At 39.4% G+C, this 14,015-nt stretch overlaps 1 protein-coding gene across 1 annotated transcript in view; it reads left to right on the forward strand.

The window, feature by feature from the left end:
- Positions 1–13,496, forward strand: part of LOC139945929 (zinc-regulated GTPase metalloprotein activator 1-like) — a 73,567-nt gene extending 60,071 nt beyond the window's left edge. The window contains exons 12-13 of the mRNA XM_071943448.1: positions 830–956; positions 10,406–13,496. Coding sequence (XP_071799549.1) covers positions 830–956; positions 10,406–10,491 — 213 coding nt within the window. The 3' untranslated portion in view covers positions 10,492–13,496. The remainder of the gene's footprint in view (positions 1–829; positions 957–10,405) is intronic.
- Positions 13,497–14,015: the final 519 nt, after the last annotated feature.

Raw genomic sequence — 14,015 nt, forward strand, 5'->3', positions numbered from 1 at the left:
ACTTCTTTCTCGAAAACTACGTCACTTCAGAGGGTGCCGTTTCTCACAGTGTTTTATACTATTAACCTCTCCCCATTACTCGCTACCAAGAAAGGTTTTATGCGACAAATTATTTGCAGTAAATACCAATAGTGTCCACTGCCTTTAAAGACAATGGACACTATTGGCCATTGTCAAAGACCAGTCTTCTCACTTGGTGTATCTATGCATAAAATAACAAACCTTTGAAAAATTGAGCTCGCTTGGTTGTCAAAGTTGCGAGATGATAATAAAAGAAGAAAACACCCTTGTCACACGAAGTTGTGTGCTTTTACTGAAGGTTGATTTCGAGACCTCAAATTCTAAATCAGAGGTCTTGAAATCAAATTCGAGGAAAAATTACTTCTTTCTCAAAAACTACATCACTTCAGAGGGAGCCGTTTCTCACAATGTTTTATACAATCAGCCTCTCCCCATTACTCGCAAGTAAGGTTTTATGCTAATAATTATTTTGAGTAATTACCAATAGTGTCCATCAGGGTCTTTAATGTAGAAAGAATAAATACGATTTGCGGCCTGTTTTGAAGACTCTCGCTCCCGTTATAGTATTCCAAACAACATTGTTTTTACATAACCTCTCGGGTTAATTTATCACTTGTTTATTCCTGAACACAATCAATGCGTGGTCGTTTGAATTTACTTACAGTTAAACCTCCATCCCGACTGTATACCAAGGTGATAAATAAAACACCTTTTTGTAAACTTTCCACAGCTCGTCGATGACAGATCAGCCAATTCAACTTTGATTAATCACGAGATGTTTCCCTTTTTAACCTCTGACCTCATACAGGGCGAAATCTCCATTGTTGGCGAGTCGAAAAGGGTCATAGTTCAGGCAGTTCATGAACTCTTCGATCAGCAGGTCACGACCCCATGGGAGAACCCGACGATGAGGGCGTGCACACTTGTATTTATAGGTAAGAGCCTTTGTTTGATCAGCAAGCAGACAAACTTCACCCATCGCTGGTATTTATCAGAGTTTGTTTGTTTGTTTGTTTTTGTGTGTGTTTGTTTGTATGTTTGTTTGTTTAGACGATCCTTCCTTTAAAGAACTCGGCAAACTCCCAAAATATAATACAAGCTGCGACAGTCAATTTAAGTCACACAAACGTTTATTATTTATGAGTTGCACTGATCAAGAAATTGTGATTGAGTATAGCTAGACGACTATACTTAATCTACCCTGTGATTGTGATATCAGTAGTTAGCTTAAGGGATTCGAACACACGACATTTTAATTGATAGTCCTGCAATCTGACTAGACCACAGTGACCTGGGTTTGATGGCCTAACAAGTCTTGCTTGTCGTATAGGCATGCAGGGAGTCCTAATGCAATTTTGACCTTATTGTCCAGTCTTGTTCCTGATGTTTTGATGGACTTGTGGTAATTCCCGTTGACAGCTAGCGATACCACAATGTTTCAAAGTAAAGGACAACAGCTGTCACACATCCATTTTCTTTTTTCTTCATAGTTTAGTGTAACTTTAAAAAGGTGCAGTTAACTTCTTGAAATTGTGCTTTACAAGTACATTTTTGCCATCGGGAGGCAGAGTGAAGTTGGTAATTATATTGTACTAGTTTGTGACGATGCGTTTACTATTGCAAGAGTTAATCATCCTCTACCTACAACATTTCCACTTACCCACAAAGCCGTAGCCAGAGTCGCCAGTATCGCACTTTCCCCATTACGAACTAGCTAGCGTGATAGACGTAGCCATGATGCATTGATACAGTCAGGAGCCGGGTTTCAGTGTGATCGCTCAACGTTGGGTAGATTCAATGAACCGTACGGCATAATGGATACATTTCTTGGATTGTAATAAAGTGACACCAGCAATGTGACTCTTAATTTTATGCATCTTGAGCTCAAATCAATCTATAGTCCTCACAAACATCGACTTCAACTCTCTCTTGAAGTTACAACTCTCTCTTGAAGTTACAACTGTTTCATAGTTGTAGCTTTTCACTTCGGATTCTCACGCTATTCCACGAAGTGTGTTTCTCTTAATGATGTTGCGTCCAAAAAGGAAACTAGGAAATCATAAAACGAATTCTACATTTAGATTATCAAATTCACTGCATGCCTTTGTAAGGGGCGTAAATCTCTAAATAAACTGCAAAGTAAAACAGGGTTTCATTTATTTATACTCATCTGATCTTGTTCGTGTATCTTTAGCCCTTTGCGTGCAAAACATCATTTATAAATATCATTCCCCCCGTCTCTTGTAAAATGGTTTCTCTAATAGGCGCTCAGTTATTAATAACTATAGGGGTTTCTTGGGATGATCTGAACGCGCACCAACCTCTCCCAATTACTCGTCACCAAGAAAGGTTTATGCCAATAATTATTTTGAGTAATTACCAACAGTGTCCACTGCCTTGTCCACGAGCACGTGCGGAAAACCAACGAAGAATTCATTAACGCGCGATAGAGCTCTCCCTCCACGCTAAAAGTTTATCCAAACAGAAATATTATTGTAAATTTGTAACATCCATGTCTTTGTTCTGTAATCCTAAACCCCCCTGTCTTCTGATCAGAGAAAAAAAATGCCAAGCAAGCCTGCAACTTAGTAGTAGTATAAGACATCGATGCCGCGGCTAGTTGTAACAAAGACGCCCGCGCAGTATTAACAGATCTGCAAAGAGTTGATCAATGTTTTCGTAGCAGATTGTGTGCGATTTGCGAGAGGGTTAAACTCTAAAGTCAACAATTTTCCATCGCGGAGTAATCATCCCCCACGCGTACATGAGCACGGACAGGTCCATTGAAATCACGATTTCTTCAAGACTTGGAGAAAACAAACGGAATGATGGTGTACTCGAGAGGGAATGCATTAAAGGTGCTGTCGCGCCGCTCCTTCGCGAACAATTCCATATTTTATCACAGTTGAGCCTTTATACTTCACATGCTTTGGCCTTTGACCTACCTGGGCCCAATTTCATAGAACTGTTAAGCACAAAAATTAGCTAAGCACAACCAAATTATGCTGGCTAAAACAGTGTTGCCAACCGAAATACCATGCCATATGTGCAATTTATGGCTGGTATCCTGGTCATTTCTGCTAAGCATGAAATTGTTAAGCAAATTTTTGTGCTTAAGCAGTTCTATGAAATTGGGCCCTGGTACTACAACAAAAAATAACCAACGGACGCCAAAGATGGGTACTCGCAAGCCCAGATTGGCAGAGTTGTTCACTATTGCAGAGCTAAACATTCAAGCCACTCATAACTGGGTCAAAGAAATAACTATGTACCGAACTCCACCCCAGTATACTGATATCACTTTTATGAAAGTTACGTACAGCAAACAATCTTCATTCAAGTAGGTAATCAAACGCTCTCCCAGCGAGGTCTTTGTGACTGTTCAATGATCAATTACCCGAACGCATTCAAGTACCCATTTTGATTTACCTTACATTCCATTTCAATTGTTCACGTTAAGAATTGTGATGAAGGAAAACGTTGTACAGAAAGGGGGCACGAATTCGTATATTTTTTGTAGTCGTGCGAGGCTGTGTTTGCTTGCATTTTGAAGGCAGAATTTGCTGCATTAAGCTATGCGATACGATGGTGACTGAATGGCTGGCCGGGGGGGGGGGGTAAAATATAAAATTTTGTTAGTTATGCATTTATGGAAAACAGTAATCACTCTCATAAGGAAGCGCAGAATTTAAAATTGTATGCTTTCACAAAGAATTCGATGCTGTAATATCCCTTTAAGTTATGTATAAACATCAATGCACGAAGAGGCATTGACGAGGAACGTTATGAAAATAACTAAGCTGTCATTGAATAAGCTATATACGAGATTGCACTGTTACTTAAATACAGTATTAGTAATTACACAACGTACATATTACTGGCTTGTGATTGGTTGACGTGTTTCGATATATACATGTAGTGCTGGTAAACTCGTACTTAAAGGCAGTGGACACTACTGGTAATTACTCAAAATAATTATTAGCAATAACACCTTACTTGGTAACGAGTAATGGGGAGAGGTTGATGGAATAAAACATTGTGAGAAACGGCTCCCTCTGAAGTGCCATAGTTTTCGAGAAAGAAGTAATTTTCCACGAATTTGATTTCGAAATCAACCATCTAAACGCACACAACTTCGTGTGACAATGGCGTTTTTCTTTCATTATTATCTCGCAAGTCTGATGACCGATTGAGCTCAAATTTGCACAGGTTTGTTATTTTATGCATATGTTGAGATAGACCAACTGTGAAGGCTAGTCTTTGACATTTACCAATAGTGTCCACTGCCTTTAAGTGCCATCATAATTGTTTTTCTACATTTTTTCCCCCACTGAGGAATCATAAATATGGGTCTCGTAATACTCATAGCTCTGCCTATACATGCCATTAAATAAATGAGCTCTTTGGGGCTTCGCGTTATAGATAAAACACTATGTAATATAATAATTTTGTAAGAAATGAGTGATATATGATAGCGTTACTAACTAACAGATTTGTTTAAATGCAAGTAGGCATATGCCCCCCAAACAAGGCTAAAGCCACTCATGGAAAGGGGCTGCAAGAAGAAAAATATGAAAGATTAAAATAACCAAAGGGAGCTGAAGGCAGTGTGCATTTATTGTTTTGTATTTGCAGATAAATGCATGTCAACTGGCTGAATGGAGTTTGTTTTTCCATCTTCTGTATTTGTTGGTTCATTATCAATACCAAATCAAAAACAAATTTCATGCTGGTGACTGTTTAACAAAGTACTTTGACAACTCATCAATTTCAGTCAGTGCTCTGTCCATCAAAAGGGGTATCAATATCAACTTGAATGCGGATTGGTTGTTTCTTTGCTAAACTCAACTTTCGAGTGATATAGTCGCATTTCCCCTGATGGTGCGTTTGCATATACAAGTATTTTCTATGACCCATTTATGAGTTCTTTATAAAACGAGAAAACCAAGTAGCTCAAGCCTGAAATCAGGTAGCAGACTAAATTTCCAAACCCCTGAAATAGAGCCATATTGAGACTATCCTGGCAATTAGGCTGTTGGTGGATGTTTTTGGTGATATATTAATTATAGAGAAGCATTTGAGAATAACAATCCGTATTTTGTTATTGTCGAGTCGAGTAATGTGTCGAGTGAGCAAACCAGAAACAAGTTTGGTTGCTCACTCAATGGCAGGAGCTGACGCATACGCTCAAACACTGACGCATATCACACTCGGTTGACGCACGTTTTCAAAATATTGACGAACTTTTGGGGACGGGTTTCCCTAACTGGTGTGAGAAACAGACCAACGCACTGCAATGACGTCCATTACGTTAAGAAACAGTACCAGGGAAATCGTAGATTGTTACCAAAAGACTAGGTGGGGTGAAAACTCACTGACGTGTTTGGGTGATAAGACATGCGTATAAATGGTCAAATTGACGCACACGGTGCGAGAGATTGACGCAAGAAACAGTAATGACAAGAAACTGTAAAATAAAACTAAAATAAAAAACCCTCTGATTCGCCACTCCCCTTTCCCACTCTTCTCAAACACTAATTGCAGTATCCACGATGACAGAAATACTGTGAAGAAACCTTTGATACCATTTAGTACAGTTGCGAAAGGGAAGCCGCACAACACACGGCTTATCACAGGAATGGCAATGCTGTGTTGTTTGAGACTTCACTGGTTTTATTGACCCTATTCAGAAAAGAAAAGAAAAAACAATGTTTTACAATGGCAAAGTTTTGACGTAGTTTTGTCGTAGATTGAAAAGGTGAATGTTTCTTGGTATGCTCAATGTCCTGGTAGTAAACGTAATACATAACATCGCAATCAAAAAGGGTATCATTATAAAATATAAATACAATTGTGTATAGTTAATGATGAAACCATGTGTCGTTAGTTTCGATGAAAATGTTGAAGTTAAATTGACGAATCAAAACGAACTATCGAAACATGAACACAACGTAGTAGCTGGTAATGCGCGGGGAATTCAAACCCATTACTCAAACATGCGCTTCGGGGTAGCCTCCCTTGCTCATATTATCTCACATCCTGCTCTTTTTCTATCCCCGTAAACTGTTGTTTCTCTCGTTTGTGAGTAGCTGTCATGTTCATACCCTTACTGTATGCATGTTTTGTGGCTTGTTTTTTTTTTGCATCATGTGCACCTTACCGTAAAGGCAATTGACATTAATGGTAATTACTCAAAATAGTTAGGCCCTACTAGCATAAAAACATACTTGGTAACGAGCAATGGAGAGCTGTTGATATGGTATATGACAACTTTGTGAGAAACGGCTCCCTGTTTTCAAGTAACGTAGTTTTTGGGTTCGAAGTTATTTTTCGCTCAAATATTTGAATCTGACAAAAAACTTCGGTCCTGAAGCCTTTTAGGCATCTGAAAGCACACCAATTGTGCAATAAGGGTGTTTTTTCTCCCATCTTGTAACTTCGATGACCAATATTGAGTCGTTGTTTGCTGAACTCAACTTTCGTTAAAGTGATATCTTTAGTCGCATTTTCCGTGTATAGTTTTGTTACATATAGAAGTATTTTCTTTGACTAATATTGTGAGTTCCTCATAATACGAGAAAACCAAGTAGCCCAAGCCTGAATAAAGATAGCAGTCTAATTATCCCCACCCCTGAAATACAGCATTTAGAGAGCATCTTGGCAATTAGGCATGGATGTATTTGATGATATGGAAAAAGCATATTGGGAAAGCAATCGGATGCGTAGTATGATGCATTTTTTTTTTTTTTTATTTTTTTTTTATTTATAATATTGTCGAGTCAGGAAAGATGTTCAAACCTGTCGAACAAACCAGAAAAAAAGTTTGGTTTATTACTGAATATTCAAGACAGCAGCTGACGCATGCGCTCGAATACTGACGCGCACCCCTCTCAGTTGACGCACAATTCAAAATATTGACGCACTTTTGGGGACGGGTTTCTCCCAACTGGTGTAAGAAACAGACCAACGCATTGCAGTGACGTCCATATAAGTTAAAAAACATAACCAGGGAAATCGTAGATTAATACCAAAACATTAGGTGGGGTGAAAACTCGCTGACGTGACCGGGTGATACGACATGCGTAAATGGTCAAATTGACGCACACGGTGCGAGAGATTGACGCAGGATACAGTAATGACAAGAAACTGTAAAATAAAACGAATATAAAAAAACTCTGATTCGCCCTTCCCCTTTCCCACTGCTTCTCAAACACTAATTGCAGTATCCAGGATGACAGAAATAGTGTGAAGAAACCTTTGATACCATACAGTACAGGTTCGAAAGGAACCCACTGATTTTTCAAGAAATGGCAATGCTGTGTGGTTTAAGACTTCACTGATTTCAATGACCCTATTTAGAAAAAAAACAATGTTACAATGGCAAAGTTTTGAGGTAGTTCTATCGTAGATGGAAAAGGTGAACTTTTTGGGGGCACGATTTCCCGCGGTATAAGAAAGGTAATAATATCGAAGTCTTACATAGCGCACGTATCTACCAAACAAGGTACTCAAGGCGCTGAGTATATACACAAACTTTCAGAAAGATAGGTTATTGCTATGATGAATTTTTAGACCCAATTAGTTAGCACCTTATAAGGGTTTACAAGGTGCTACGGCGCATTAAGCAGCAACAGCCAGGAACACCGGGGCGAACCCCTTCTCTTTTCGATAAGTGCACTGGGTTCTTTTACATGCGTTACACAACACATGGGACCAACTGCTTTACGTCCCATCCGAAGGACGATAACCTCACGATCATAACAAGAATTAACAGAACACAAGAATTCCACACAAAAGGTGCCCACAGCTCTATAGCATGATGCAGTGATGTTTAGTTCCTGGTACACGGTATACTGTGTTGAGTACGAAGTATCTTTATGCAGATAGTTGCCAGACTATACACATGCAGCCGTTTTGTTCAGTGTCTATAGTATTCGAAAAATGTGCATTGTTAGAATACAGTATTAAGGTTTGCAGAAACTGAAACGAAATTATTACTATGCTGAGTGGTTGGGGTTGTAAAACAAATCTCAACATGGTGTGGGTCTCAATGTGTAGAATCAAGACGCAAAGTTAACACATCATGACACGTCTTTGGAAATATTATTATTAATATTACTATTGACTTATTAAAAATGAAAACATGGCGGCCAAAGCCGAATTGCGCGTGCATACAAAATATTATGTACAAAGAGTAAAAATACAATTAGTATCACTATAGTTGTATTAAAAGAAAAAAGAAAAAAAGAAAAAAAGAAGCATGAATTTAAATCAAACACATTTTACACAAGGGAGCAGGTATACAAAATTACCAAAAAGAAACTTCAACAACCAAAATAAAATAGGACTAATTCAAACAGCCAATTAATAAAAAAGAAAAAAAACGGGAAAAAAAACTGGGCCAGGCAAATAGTCTGCCTACTTCCTGCATAAAGATTGTTCATACTCAAAACAGTATACCGTACATCAGGAACTGAACACGCATCACGATAAAGCTGTTTTGCGTTTTGACTTTGTAATTGTGGTGTTCTGTTCCTTGTTGTTTGTGATTGCGAGGTGATGTATTACGTTTAATACCGTGATATTGAGCTAAAAACGTTTTCCATCTACCAAGAAAGCTACGTCAAATCCTTGCCACTGTATAAATTTGCTTTCCTTAACAGCGTCAGTGACACCGGAGATGAAGTCGAAACCACACAAGCAGGAGTTTTATTTTCGTTTTACTGTTGATTGTACGGCTTCAACTTCGCTGCCTCCGCAAGTGTCTTTTTATATTGCGCAGTTTCTTTGATCAATGGCTTCATTATCCTCTGTGTTTTCACACACTGTGTCCTGCCGTCGTATAAGGATTCCTTAATATGTTTATAAGAAGCAATGGGATTAGGGGAGTGGTGAATCTTTTACAGTTTTGTATGTCAATGCAGTTTCTTGCGTCAATCTATCACACCTTGTGCGTCAAGCTTTGACCATTTACGCACTACCGGCCAAGTCAGGCATGAGTTCCAACCCTACCTAATGTTTCAGCATTAATCTACGATTTCCCTGGTTCTGTTTCTTAACTTAATGGACGTCATTGCAGTGCGTTGGTCCGTTTCTCAAACCAGTTGGGTCAGCCCGTCCCCAAAAGTGCGTAATTTGTTTTTCATATTTTTGGGGAACGTTCGACCAACCGCTGCGCGTCGGTGTTTGGGTGCATGCGTCTGCTCCTGACTTGAGTATTGAGTAAACAACCAAACTTTGTTTTCTGGTTTGTATACTTGAAAAGTTTGATAATCTTTCATAACTCCACAAACAAGCCTATTATGTAGGATTTGAGGCATTGCATGGTCAGCTATCAATGTATATTTGGTTTGCGGTAACACCATGTGTGTATCTACTTGCCAGGTAAAGAGTATGTTCTAAGAGAACTGTTTGATAATCGTCCTTCGGATGGGACGTAAAGCCATTGGTCCCATGTGTTGTGTAACGCATGTAAAAGAACCCAGTGCACTTATCGAAAAGAGAAGGGGTTCGCCCCGGTGTTCCTGGTTGTGGCTGCTTAATGCGCCGTAGCACCTTGTAAAGCCTTATAAGGTGCTAAATAATTGGGTCTCAGAATTCGTCACTGCAATAACCTATCTTTCTGAAAGTTTGTATATACTCAGCGCCTTGAGTACCTTGTTTGGTAGATACGTGCGCTATATAAGACTTCGATATTATTATTATTATACTACTGTCTACTACCACGGAGTAGATGTTCAGGGGTTCGGGAGACTTCTCAAGCAATACACATTTTAGCTTGACGCTGCATCATCAGAATGGAATAAGTATTCCAATATGCGTCTCGACTTCATTAATAAACATCCCCGTCCCTGCCTCATTGCCTTCAGTTACTCGATAATAATTTGCTCGCTTTTCAGTGATAAGAAAGTTGGCGAAGCGGTATCTTTCCTCATCACCTTCCACCTCTAGGACCCCGGTTCGAACCACGCTGGGCACTATGTTGATTTGGTCTTCAGTCGACGTGGGTCCTTCCCTGAAATATTTCTCTGAGGTTTTCCTCTCACATCTAAAACTGAAACTTCCTTCCTTGTTGTCTCTCGTACTGGTCCTTCGCTAGTAGGGAGTAGGGAGTTTAAGTTCACTTTTCTGAGAGTCAGTGGATTCACAACCTGTTTTAATAAAAAAAAAAAAAAAAAAAAAAAAAAAAACGGAAGCAACAACCCTGAGGTAGACATTTCGTGGCCTTTCGGTAGGGGTTTGAGATGTTTTTTTTTCACCTACAGTTGTGTTTTGTTTTGCAGATTCCAGCAAGAGGAAACATTGTTAACCAGCCGTTACGGCATGCTCATGTGAATTATTTCGTATTACATAAATCTGAAATTGGTCTCATTGCAATCCACAGGGAGGAATCTCGACCACAGCGTACTGGAGAAGACACTACGGCAACTGGTTCGTGAAGCGCCATCTACGGTGGCACCGAAAATATGACGTCATGATGATGTACGCCCTCTTTCAGAACCTTTTCTTTCAGGACAAGCTAAAAAATAAACAAACAAACAAACACCCCAAACAACAAACACCAAACGTTGGATGGATGCGTCGAGATGGATTATAGCCTAACCGAGAGAGTCGTGAATGTCACAGACAAGGCATGATCTTTAAACTCTGGTTTTCGATCTTCAGTTATTTGAAACAACACGGGTACTGGAGTTGGGAGAGTTTCAAGGTCGCCAGTTATTTTGTGTCTGTTGTGAGTGTGCACAACGAGTGTGTTTCCAGAGGAGTTTGTGTACAAGTCTTCGTTGCAATAGTCATCAAACACTGCCCTAAAGTTTCTGCATTTTGAAATGAGTTCATTCCCCCTTCCCAGTTTTGTGAAACTTAAATCACTCTCTTGTGATTTGAGTTTCTTTAAAAGCTCTCTGCTTTTGACACCTTGGAGAATTTCTTGGTTTCATTACCAGAATTATATGCAATTATAAAAGAATTAAACAAAATGGCACCACTGCCTACGAGTTCCCAAGTGGCAAAAGCCCGCCTCTCATGTTTTACCAGACCACGCCCCTTCTGAAGGCACCGACAATGCCCCCAGACGACGGCTTGATTGCCCGGGTAGCTCCAGTCGGGCGTCTGTCTCACCATAGGGACACTGCTCGGACAATATTGCCGGTATAAAGTGACTCCCGACGCCCGTCTCTGCGATCGTCTCGCGATGCCTCCTCGGCATTGTAGTCCTTCTTCCCGTCTCAACATTTTGATCTCCTAATTGGATTAATGCGAGGCACCCAACTCTCGTTCAGCTACTAATCCCAAATCCTTTCGGGATTTCGACAAGAGATTGTCGTCCATTTGAGACCTATGGATGAGTGAACACAAACATTACTGTCTATGGATTAGTGGACGAGGAAACATTGGTATCTTTAAAGAATGGAATGGATGTGTATTAAAAAATGGAAAAAAAAAATGATGCTTGATAAAATAATTTTGAATGTATCCCGAAATTGAAAGCGTTTTTGATTGACTCTGGAATGACAATGCTATTATGTTTGTTATAATAGAGAAATATGAACAGTAAATATTGACTGGATTAATCCGGACTATACTCCGTGATGTTGTTGGATGACAATATTTACCTTAAAGGTGCAGTGTCATTGCTTATTCCGTGCACAATATTTTGGCGCGTCTAATTGTTACATTTGACCCGCTTTTGAACCGAGGCTCAGGAATCTATCACGCGCACACCCCAATAGTCAGCACTGGCTTTAAAGGCACTGTACACCCTGTGGTAATTGTCAAAGACCAGTCTTCTCACTTGGTGTATCTCAACATATGCATAAAATAACAAACCTGTGAAAATTTGGACTCAATCGGTCGTCGAAGTTGCATGAGAATAATAAAAGAAAAACACCCTTGTCACACGAGGTTGTGTGCTGTAAGATTCCTCTCGCGTGAGAAATTACTTCTTTATCAAAAACTACGTTACTTCAGAGGGAGCCGTTTCTCACAATAGTTTATACTATATCAACCGCTCGCCATTGCTCGTTACCAAGTAAGTTTTATGCTAAATAATATTTTGAGTAATTATCAATAGTGTCCAATGCATATTGATTCCTGAAAGCAGACTGAATAGAACGTGTTTAAGAACCATCATAAATTCCCACGAGCATTGCTTCATAGCATGTGAAGGAAACAAGTCTCTCCCTTCAACGCGGACAATGCCGAACACACGCGAGACTTGCACAGTCTGTAAGAACCACAGAAGGAAATGAAGATAGTAGCAGCATATTTTACACTTACACTTGAAGTTCCCGGATGTAAGCAGATCCCTTGACAATTTTAAACTGATTTGGATGACGTGTTCATAGTATGCTGTGTATATTTATGTGTTTGAATGAATCCACTCTTTGTGCACATTAATGTTATTATAAATATATGTATCATGTATTTCAATCGTGCATTGGCATTCATTAAAACAAATCTAAAAACCAAACAGACCTGTACATAGGAAGATTGTTCGTTAATGCAACAATTAAAATAAAATAATAATAAAGTGAGGACATTTGAAATTAGTTCTTCTTTGTTATATTTTTTTATGGGGCGGTAGGGAGGGGTGGAGGATGCATCATGTATATCAATCGTGACTTGGCATTCATAAAAACAAATCTAAAAAACAAAGAGACACTACAAAGGAAGATTATTCAGTATTTGATTTAACGAGTATAATAATAAAGTGGATACATTTGAAATTAAATCTTCTCAATTGGAGAAAGAGTTTTAGTATAACTGGTTTATTTATTTAAAGCGCTTGGACGCTTTCGGTAAACAGTATTTTCCAAAGGCCCCCACTTTGTGTATCACAACTTTAAATAACAAACCTGTGAAAATTTAGGCTCAATCGGTCATCGGAGTCGGGAGAAAATAATGCAAAACCCACCATTGTTTCCGCACGTTTCGCCGTGTCATGACATGTGTTTGAAATAAATCCGTAATTCTCGATATCGAGAATTATTTTTGTTTTAATCTTTTCTCAAAACGTAAAGCATTTCATGGAATAATATTTCAATAGAAGTCTTTCATCATTACCTTCTGTAAACCCTGTAGGTTATTTGCAAATCTGTGATTTTTTGTTGTTGTTCTGTTCCGAAAGTGTCCAATGGCTTTAATATGTATTTTTTTAAAATTTATTTTGCCTTTAATGTTTTTTTTTCCAGAGTAAGGACTTGTAGTGTACAGAATCAATAATATTGTGCTTTATTGGAAGGTGCGATAAGTTATGCATTACTCATTTTCCAGAAAAAAAAAATAAAACAAAGCATATCAAATGTATACATAAAAGTAAGCACATGTCAGTGTTACCAAGCCAATGGGGTCAGGGATCATTTCTCTCCATAAATAAATACATTGTATATGTACAATTTCAAAGTCATGTAGGCCAACATTGTGCTTGTTCCGTAGAAAGATTAGCAGTCTGCTCCTATGTGTATGTTAGCTTCCTCTATATTCCACTAAAGGTGGTGTCTTCCTTAACTCTTAGTGGATGTGAGAGATGACAGGGTGCCGCGGTAAATCCGTTAACACCCCACGCTCACGCCTTCAAATCCAACCAAAATTGCTATCAATGCGAGGGGCTTTTGCCTGTGAATACAAGCCGAATGCGCTGCAGATCCCACCCCCCCCCCCCCCCCCCCTCTCTTGCCTGCAGGACAGACAGAATGAAACAAAAGCATGACCGCCTAACCTGGAAAGTAAAAAAAAGAGAGAGAGAGAGAGAGAGAGTTACGGGAAACGAATGAAAATCCTTCATGGAGGACTTTTGGAAAATGCAATTTATGAGGCCGAAGCCTTGTACAGTCCGGGCCCGCTTGTTTAATAAACAAACTGTAGTCGCCGTTGGAGGCTTTCTTGGTTTGATGCGCTGCCGCTCTTGATCTTCGCTGTCGGGCGAGCCAATGGGGCCAAAAGTGAAAGGCGACGGTGTGTATGTGTGGGGTTGAGTCGCCCCCGTTTATCGG

This window comes from Asterias amurensis, chromosome 13, assembly GCF_032118995.1.
Source record: "Asterias amurensis chromosome 13, ASM3211899v1".
Lineage (NCBI taxonomy): Eukaryota > Metazoa > Echinodermata > Asteroidea > Forcipulatida > Asteriidae > Asterias > Asterias amurensis.